General features: G+C 33.1%; 2 protein-coding genes across 3 annotated transcripts; one reads left to right on the top strand and one right to left on the bottom strand.

Annotated features, from left to right (window-relative positions):
• Positions 1–159: 159 nt before the first annotated feature.
• Positions 160–2,174, bottom strand: RpL9 (ribosomal protein L9). 2 transcript variants are annotated; one of them, XM_076118291.1, is made up of 3 exons: positions 2,041–2,174; positions 1,579–1,827; positions 160–515 (listed from the first exon to the last, which is right to left on the bottom strand). In XM_076118291.1, the coding sequence occupies exons 2-3, from the start codon at positions 1,817–1,819 to the stop codon at positions 184–186; spliced, it is 573 nt and encodes a 190-aa protein (XP_075974406.1). In that variant the 5' UTR covers positions 1,820–1,827; positions 2,041–2,174; the 3' UTR covers positions 160–183. The 2 variants fall into 2 exon arrangements, with proteins under 2 accessions (XP_075974406.1, XP_075974407.1); XM_076118292.1 differs by having other exon boundaries at positions 1,945–2,070.
• Positions 2,175–2,421: 247 nt separating this feature from the next.
• mRpL46 (mitochondrial ribosomal protein L46) lies at positions 2,422–5,754 on the top strand. Its single transcript, XM_076118205.1, has 6 exons — positions 2,422–2,614; positions 2,700–2,871; positions 3,045–3,178; positions 3,461–3,603; positions 4,034–4,159; positions 5,564–5,754. Exons 1-6 carry the CDS (start codon positions 2,554–2,556, stop codon positions 5,705–5,707), a joined length of 780 nt encoding a protein of 259 aa, XP_075974320.1. The 5' UTR covers positions 2,422–2,553; the 3' UTR covers positions 5,708–5,754.
• Positions 5,755–9,950: the final 4,196 nt, after the last annotated feature.

Below are 9,950 nucleotides of genomic sequence, written 5' to 3'. Positions count from 1 at the left end.
CGGAAGTTAAAGAATTTAATCTTCTGACAATCACTTGTGTTGTGGTTAACTTGCGACGCCAAGTAGCGACAAGTGGCATATGTAGCAAAAATTATCCAATAAAATAGAATCATATTGGACCAACAATTGATCATAAGCTTGAAAAATGAAACACTGTAATCAAATTAATATTATTTAATGTCCTTATATCTCATCCAGTACAACAGTGGTCTTCTCAGATACGTAGAGACCATCCAAGAACTTTCTGATATCCTTGTTTTTGACTGTGGTGGATTGTTGGATAAGGGCAGCTGAGCTGGAGACATCTTCCAAGGAGTTGCCTTCAATGATCAGCTCGTCCTTCTGTTTGGGGGAGTTGACAACGGTCACACCAGGTGCCATTTTTACCCTCCTGATGTACTTCTCACCAAGGAAGTTACGGATTTCAATGATTGAGTTGCCTTCGGTGGTGACGCAGTTGATGGGGAAGTGAGCGTATACAGCACGCATCTTGTACTGGAATCCCTTGGTTACACCTAGAATAAGAAATAAAAGAAATGTTAAATCATTGAAAACTATGTCAGTACTTTTTTTACATAATATGCTTGAATATCTAAATTGCATACTATGGACTTTTTAGCACAAATGTGTCATGTCATATATTTGATTAAAAGATCCACAAATTAATTTTCAATTAAACACATATTCTCCACATCATAAAAATAGAATTTTATGCTAGCCTGTGATTTTGTATGCTTAGAGTGGGTCATAGTAAGTTTAGGGAAGGAAGAATAAAAAAAAAGGTGGTTTAAACAAATAATTACATGCACAGAATTGCATGAGATTATGCTACTAACTTGTAACTGACAAAAAATTCATAACCTATGAATAAGACAATCAATTATCAGTGTTCATCTATATGTATTTATCTAACCAAATAAATTGCTTGGTTTATAAGATACCATAGTTATTATAGTATTAGCAAATTTTGGGACATACCTTTAAACTTAAAAAAAATATAGGTAAAACTAACTGAAATTACAGGATCTGTAACTGTAAATACAGAAGAAACTAGGATAGTGATGAAATGTAGATGAATCAACTCACTTAGGTTAGAAATATAACGAATTTTAATATTTCTGACTGAACTTTCAGGGATATTAACTAAATCAGGTTTTGCTCACACAAGGATGTTTTGAGAATAAGTCTCAGCTACCAATGCCTGATTGATAGTGTTAAGCAAAAACTTATGAGGATAAGAGTAATAACCCAGAAATCGGACATGCTACAAATCTGAAGTCATGGATATGGTTCTAAAAATCTCAATTCCACTTGTTTCCGTGTTTGGCACTACACACATTGTACAAATGTCGCAGGATAAGTAAGGAACATCTTAGACACAGTATTAACCTAGCAATGAATTAGAACCTAACCAAAAAATCATGTTCCTACATAATACATAGTTAATTTACGACATGCACAGACTTAGCATTGAGTTAGAACGAAAAGAACTTATAGTTATCACCAAATGTAAAAGTTTACATGAGATTATTGGATTCTAACCAACAAAACTAAGAATAACAACAAGTAAACAATTACCTTTGATCATGTTCTCAACGTGTGAGCACACAGTCCTGACTGCGGCGAGTTCCTTCTTGGATCCGAACCATTTCTCAACCTTCAGGAGGCGAGGGTTCACCATGCGAATGTCAACAGCCAAGTGCTTGAAGTTCCTTTTCAACACTCCGCGCGGTCCTTTCACTGTCACCAACCGCGACTTAACGTGTACAGTGAGACCCTCAGGGATCTTCACCTTTTGATTCGCAACTATTTGCTTCATGGTCAAGCCTAAAAGGATAACAAACTCAGTTACAAAACTTAACCTGTAAGTTGTAAAACTTGACAACTATGGTGCGTATGTTATATGTTTGGTAAATGAAATATAGTTTAGAACTTGTACTATACAGTATTTCTCGCTACTGTAGATCACTATCACATCAATTTATTAAGTATTGCTTGGGATTTTCATGGATTTTTACAATTAAAAACACAATCACCTACTTTCTTTGACACTAGAGCCGGAAAAGGCAGTTTGGGCAAGGAGATGTTGCTAGTACGAAAAAATTAAAGTAATCATCAAACTGGTATTCTCGATAAGCTCTTTGTCAGTTGAACTAACATACTAAATGCTGAATAACCAATGATGATTATGTCACAACTGTAATATGTAAGCATAAATAATAAATTAATATATTACATGCCTTGTTTGTCGACTTCTCTTGAGTCCTACTTGCAGTTAAACTTACTTTAATTAATAATTTGTTACTTATTTATTTTCTATACATCGATACTATTTTTAATCAATTAGTCGACTTATATAAATTGATATTACTATAGAGAGTATCAGTAAAATAATATGTGACAGTTACAATTGTCAGCTGTTTTGTGTCATTTACGGGAAAATAAGCTTTTCATATGCAGAAAAGTGTTTTCAAATGTAAAATTGAAATAAATGACTGAAAATCAGGCGGTCTAGAAATACTAATAATAAAGTCATTTATAACATTCTTCACAATGATTTTTAAAACTATAATCCAGGCTGAATTCAACTTATGTCACCGTATTTTGACCAGAGGTAAGTTGGTGTTGAGGTTATGTATTCATAAAAATAAATAAAGTTCTTATTTGTCTTAAGCTGTAAATCGGTACTTACTTAATAGGTTTGGGCACAAAACCATCATGGGATATCGTGACAGGAGTGTGTGTAGAACGATTACCAGTGGTCACTCCACCAATGAATGAAATGCAAAAGAAATACAAAGATCTGCTTTATACTCTAGAAGTTGAGAAGAGTATGAAGTCTAATCATGAGATCAGGCGCGAAAATGACAAGTAAGTGCATAAATGAGAATAACTCTAAACAGTTACTGACATATGACATGCAAAATATATAAAAAAACTGGAACTCTATTGAGAGAGCTACAAATACAAATTCACAGGTTACTATACACCTTAGTCGTTATAATTTATAGTACACAGTATAAAATGTTTATCATTTCTTGCAGGGTGCAGGCGGAACTACTGAAAAATGAATCCGCAGATGTTGACATAGATGTAGTGAGCAAAATAACTGCACAAGACTTTGAAGATGCTTCCACTGAAGAATATACCAAGTTTGAGTTTGCTAGTATAGAGACTGGTAAGATAATATTTTGAGTCTGAATATAGATAGTAATTCCACCTGTATTTAAGACCATATTTAAAAAAAATATATTAAAAAAAGTAAAAAAATAATTATGTGTACCTATATTTTTTTAAATAATGTAAATTTAGCGATATTGCCTTGGCTTCTCTGTGATGCATTTTGGCTAATTTTCCAACATAGTAGGATTTATTAACAATATGTTCAGTTGTTCAGGAATTCATCCCTTACTGCCTCAAGGCCTGCATAAAGGTACTAAACGTGGTTATTATATTCTAGATGCTGACAAGAAAGGAGACAAAACATCCACAGAGAGGTGTCTTCAGAGACACTTGATAATGGTGGCTCCAATCAAACTGGGCTCTGATGTCAAAACACTTTTACCCCAGGGTTTATGGAAAGAAGGAGAAACTTTAAGACAGGTAAAACAGATTTTTTATTTCATTTTCTGTAGTAGTATTGTTAGCCTGTATCATCCTACACCGAGCAAAGATTCCATAACCTGATGCTCAATATTTTGCCACCTTAGGATGTGATTTTAGCCTGCAGCTCCTCTCGCATTTAGCAAATCGCATGATCAATTATTGTATCAACCACATTGTAAAACTTTTGCCGATTGAAAAGAGTGGCCGTGAGTTTCTTGCTAGCTCTTCTCATAAGGCTTTACCTCCTTTCCGGGCTAGTGGTAGATTCAGTAATTGTAACGACTATCATAAGTGTCAATATTGGACCTAAATGAATAAATGATTTGATTGTGATTTCAAACATGACCAGACTTTTTCCATTTTAGGTTTTGCACCATTTTACGAAAATATAAAAAAACGTCAAATAAGTGTTGGTTTTCTTTTGTAGACAGCAGAAAGAATAGTGCAAGAGCAATTTGGACCTGAGCTGAAGGTACAATTTGTGTCTAATGCACCTTGCGGCTTTTACAAATACAAGTACCCCTCAGAAGTGAACGGGAAAATAGGAGCTAAAGTAAGTACATTTTAATTTGTGTTGATAATATATATTTTTTTATCATGGCAAGTATTTCTGGCAATGTTGTGGAAACGTTTTCCGAAATAGCAGTGTAAGAAATATAGAATTTTAGTTAGAATATGTACAATTTTATATAGATATTGAATTAACAGAGATTTTAGAGCAGCTATGTCTGTGGTAATTAGAGGGGATTGTCTGATTATGAGTATTATTGCCGCCGCGCCGATGTAAGCTTCCGGCCACGCATTGCCGTGATATTCCTTGTTTAAAAGAAAAAAATAAAGATTTAATAGTTTACATTTAATTTATGTCTGTTCCATCTTTTGAGAATAACTTTTAAATACCCATCTATAAATGTGTTTTTAATTTTCGGAATCATATAATTCATTTACGAGTTATTTCTGCCGAAAGCTATGGTCATCAATATATCAAACTTTGCAATTTTAATTACTCATTCAACTAAAGATATATGGGATATAAAAGTAGGTCTCGACTTGACTTGAAAAGTGCCGAAACCCGAATTCAAACAAGATACTTAGCGACTAACCGCAAATACAATAAAAACGCTTGAGCACCGTCATAAAGCATTGTGTAGAGACGATGATTCGTCAGCACCTTGTTAACGGACATTGATTCCTTATTATTGTTCTTATATGAATACCTACTATAGGTTAGTTTGTCTTAAGGTTTATGAAGGATATGAATTGTTTTTTGTTTATTTTTGATATTATTATACCTATAAAGTATATAGTGATTTACAACTTACGGGGCGTTGCTGAGCTTCTAACATTTGAAACCACTTTAAATTAATATGATATAAGTACGTTTGAGTGAGCCTGGGAGAGCCTTTGAAAATAATCCAATAAGAAAAGTTCTTTGGACACACTAACATTCCATCAAGTAGGTACCTACATACCTAATATTTTTTCAGTCCACTCCAATACGGGCAATTCTTCTGTTATTAGACATTTTTTGTAAGCTACAAAAAAAATCTACTATGAACCAAAAAAACCTCTCCCAAAATTAAAACCACACGGAATTACTTATGCTGTGTGTTCCATTTTATTCAAATGTTAGACAGAGGCTTTCTTGGTTCCTTTCTTTGATATAAATTTAACAATCAAAATACAATCACTACATAACAAGGTGTTGATAGATAAATTTAGATTTTTAGATAAGTGTTGCTTCGACACCTTATTAATTAGGAATGCCCTTTTTTTAGTTAGCCTAACAAAAAACCTAAGCAAGTAAACGCTCTCTTCTTCAGTTTCAGAAAATATTTATTTGGTAATTTAGGCGGCCCTTGAAATTGTGACTGATTTCCTAGTGTTCTGGAAATGGTTAAAAAAGGTGATCTGGACAATGTTCTTTTCTTTTTTAAAAAGAATATTCCTTTTACAGGTATTCTTCTACTACGCTAACTACAAGAGCGGCACTCCAACTAAAACGAAAGCCAACTGGCTAACGAGGAATGAACTCAGCGACGTTCTACCTGAAAGATACAACAAGTCAGTGAAGGAATTTCTAATAGAAGAAACATATTGATATTTGTAATTGTAGTGATCGTAGTAATAAACATATTAATAATTTAACGTTGTTTTTAATAAGATGCCGATTATTCTGTTAATTTAATTCGTAATTATTATAAATGGGAGACCCCCCGTCAAGTCGATCGCGAGGATATAATATGATACGTATAGACATTTATTGACTGAACAAAGCTATCCGATAGCTCACATAGGTATACATCGATTAATTAAAATGTATAATGTATCACCAGATTGAGGTAATAGCCAAAATTAGAAATGTTTTCATTTCTACCTGTAGGTAGGTAATATAAGACAAATAAAACTATTCAATTAATAAGGACATCGAGGTACTATTTCGACCAAAAGATTATTAGGATGTGTTAGTTATTAGGAATATAAAATTAAACATTATTTATAAATAATTTAGAGGGAAGTAATTTAAGGTATTAATGTACATATGTATTTGCTTCGCTACAGTAATGTGCGCAGTTAGCTTTCGTTTCTTATTGGATACTGAGAAATATTGTTTAGCGCGAATCTCGTGCGGCGAGTGCTTCACAGTAAAGCATCGAAATAGAAGTTTACTTAAACAATGAGCGTGGTTTATGAGTAAACACTTTTTGGTGGCGAACTCCCGAAGATTCCAGCGCTTAGCATTGCCAAATTGAATCCTATGAGGCGGGAATTAGACTTTACATTTCTGTACAATTAATGAACATTTTCAGAGCGAAAATGAAACAGTCTGTTATGCGAATTAGTTCCTTATGTCTCATTAAGAGGGTTGAATGTGTAATGTTTCACGTGCGTTAGTTCGCTAAAGATGGAACATGTTAACTGCACTTCTCAAGGCTCCCGTCTTTTCGTTTACAAACAAGCGCGTGCTGTTTTTCGTTTGTGCCGTACAAGATTAAATAATTTCCTATGAAAAGTATGTAAACACAATCTTGTTGTTTCTCTTCCGTTGAACTACTCAGCTAGTGAAGTTAATGGTTTGTTTTGAGATTTTAGATTGTTTGCGATTTTACGCCTGAGTTGAAATTGAATTATTAACCAACGGAACTTAAGCGAGTAATGTATTAGAACTATACTTACTTAAATGGTCTATACATTTACTCGCCTTTAGGTACTACATTAGTGACCTTTGATGTAAATGTGGATCTAGAATGGTTACATTAAAAAGGAATCGTGGTAAGGTTTTTAAAAATGTATTGTGAAACTCAAGGTAGGAACCAAACCTTGGAAGTCATAGAAAAATTAGCCAATATCTGAAAATAAGGTGCATCTAGTACCTAACTGTAACCGATTAAGTTTACTTACCTCATTAGCCGTTGGAGTTTGAACTTTCATTAGTGTTAGTCAATTATAGGAAGATGTTCGTTATCACATCAGTCTACGAAAAAGGATTTGTAAATGAATTCTAGAAAAAGGAAAGATCCGTTACACAATAGTTGAAAAGATCTTGATTCTTGATAACACGTTAAGAGTCCGTGTTTCATAGGGCAGGATACGAAGAGTTTCCTAGTCGTAATTAGACGTTCTCCATGCGAATTATCCATCATTCGACAAGCAGCGAGCATTCCGTACTTTGTAATTTCCCCGTTATCGAACTGCGATTGTATTCAATCGCAACATACTTTGCTGTACGTCTCGTCTCTTTTATATTTTATACAATGATTCGTGTAAACATACCTACCTACTTAGGTCAACTATTTTATAACAGCCAAAAAAGGGTTAAGTAAAAATGACAGTCAAATTTGTTCGACAAATTGGAATGTAATTTTTAATTTGGCTGTTACTTTTGATAGAGAAATCGGTTAGGGAACGGATACGTAGATAGAAATTAAATGTTACTAAGTATATCTGGTATAGATAATTAATTACGCTGGAGTATAATTCAATACCTACTAATGGAAAGACAACAAATTACTACAACAAATCAAATCAAATCAAATAAAACAAAATTACAACAAATTATTACTACTAATGGAAAGACGGCCCAAAACTAGATGGAAAACTGTAGTGCAGAAATACATGAGTGAGTGTGAGGTTTCCGAAGACGATGTCCAGGACAGAGCGAAGTGGAGGAGAAAGACCAGGAAGGCTGACCCCACTACCATATGGGATTCATAGCATGGAAGAGAGAGAGAGAGGAAAGACAACAAATTGAGGAAAATTGACATAATTTTTTAAACATTTTGTTTCTATCTCGAGATTTGTAGCACCTGTTTTATTAAGGCGATGATCTAATAACCAATAATAAGACATTTAACGGCTTATTAGATAATCACCAAGAATTTATGTTTGTAGAAAACTTATTTTTTGAAAATAGTTGATGCCGACAAAGCTCATTTTAAAATGTCATGTGTAATATCAAATTTCATATTGAGTAAAAACACGTAAATATTAACGTAAACATGCTACAACAGCGATAATAGTGAATCATAGCGTTATGTTTTGCTTTTCTTCTGGGAAATCGATTTTCTTTAGGACTCTACTTATTTGACTTTACACATTTTTTATCAATCAATCACTGAGACTTGTAAAACGCTGGCTGAAAGCACGGATAAATTTAAAACTAAGCAAGTATATCTTTATCTAACATCAATTTTTTAGATTTTGTTGCAATAGGTAAAATGCTTGGATATCGGAAAAGTTTAGTGTCGTTCTAGGATTTTCGTGAGTTGAAACTTGGTCAACTTATTACAGCGACTGGCTGGAGTTTTCCATTTTTGTGAGAAACACACCATTGCACTTGTTTCTGCTTGTTCATACGCGTTGTATTTTGTACCGTCTGCGAGACAAAAGCAAATCGTTATCATATCGAAACAGGCGTTTCTCCGAACATTGTTTTTATATCATTAGTTACCTGCTTGAAAAAGTATTTAAACTAAGCCGAAATGATAAAAATAATAATTTAAGAAGGTGTAGAGCATAACAAACATCAATTTATTTTCCAAAATCACAATAACTGTTTCGAACATGTAATTACGCATATTATAAACTTATATCTATTTAAACATGTCAGCTTATGTTCGCGGGCCCGAACTGTACATGTAAAACGTATGTAAAATGCCTACAGATACTCTACCCAGTCGTTCTGTGGAATGTAGAAGAAATCGTAAAAGTCCCGAACACACGCGAAGCACTTGCTCTGAGAAACGTTTGTGTTGAACGCTAAATAAGGCATACGCTTTTTAAAAACTTGAATTAGAATCCTTTATTATTCCTAGTTGTTAGATTCGATTTAGTAAATTTCTGTTGTGGGAGACTAATCTAATGGAGATCAAATAAAATGTTCGATTTCAAATACATTAAAATACCTATTTAATATTTAAAGTAGTACTGAAACTTGTGCAATTATTTAATTTTTATTTCTTTTTCTTTAAACAAATACTTATTTAAAAAACAAAAACCACATAGTATCTGTAAAAAGATTGTTTGCAATATTACCTAATAGTGAGTTTGTCATTATTATACTTAGTATTAATTATGTGCCTAAAATTAAAATAAGTCGTAGTAGTCAGTCGGTCTACCGTTTCGCAGGTGTAAGGAGTATTAATATCATCGCAAATAATTTTACGATTCTATAAATTAGTTAGTTGAACACCTGAGCAATGGACGATAGATATTGCTAATAGCTGAGTTTACAACAATATCAAGTTACTGCCGACACCTACAACTATATTAAATTAATTCTAATTAATTACAAACAATAAAGGAGCCGTTTCCATGTTAACGTAAAAGGCTAAAGTTGAAGCCCCGCGGGGGGCGCAGCCCGGGGCTCCAGACCATCTATAATTGATAAAATTCTCAACACACCACTCAATTTCTTCTCGACATTTTACTATTTTAAGGAGTGACTCATATTTTCTTCGTATAAAAATTATAATATTATTTATTTCATTGACGATGTCGTATGTTTACACTTCTTTATGTTACCTACTTATTATACGCCTATAAATAGACAAGTGATTTATTTTACTTGACTTATTTGTTATTTTTTACTTACCGAGCCCATTTATGTTTAATAGGAATATTTTATCTTTTGACATTAATTGAATGATGACACGAGGCAGCTAATACAAAATGAGTAGGTACCTACCAAATTTTATAATTATTTTATTTGTAAAATTGTTTTTCAACTTTACGAATAAGGAATTTTAATTCGCTCTCACAAAAATAAAAATAGCGAAACAACAATCCCTTCAATATTGGATTTGGTCATGGTGGTAGGTGAAATATAATAAAATAAGTTAGTA

Source organism: Anticarsia gemmatalis, chromosome 9 (assembly GCF_050436995.1).
Source record: "Anticarsia gemmatalis isolate Benzon Research Colony breed Stoneville strain chromosome 9, ilAntGemm2 primary, whole genome shotgun sequence".
In the NCBI taxonomy this organism is placed as follows: Eukaryota; Metazoa; Arthropoda; class Insecta; order Lepidoptera; family Erebidae; genus Anticarsia; species Anticarsia gemmatalis.
The sequence above is the reverse complement of the archived record's forward strand: the minus strand, read 5'-3'. Positions and strand labels throughout refer to the sequence as shown.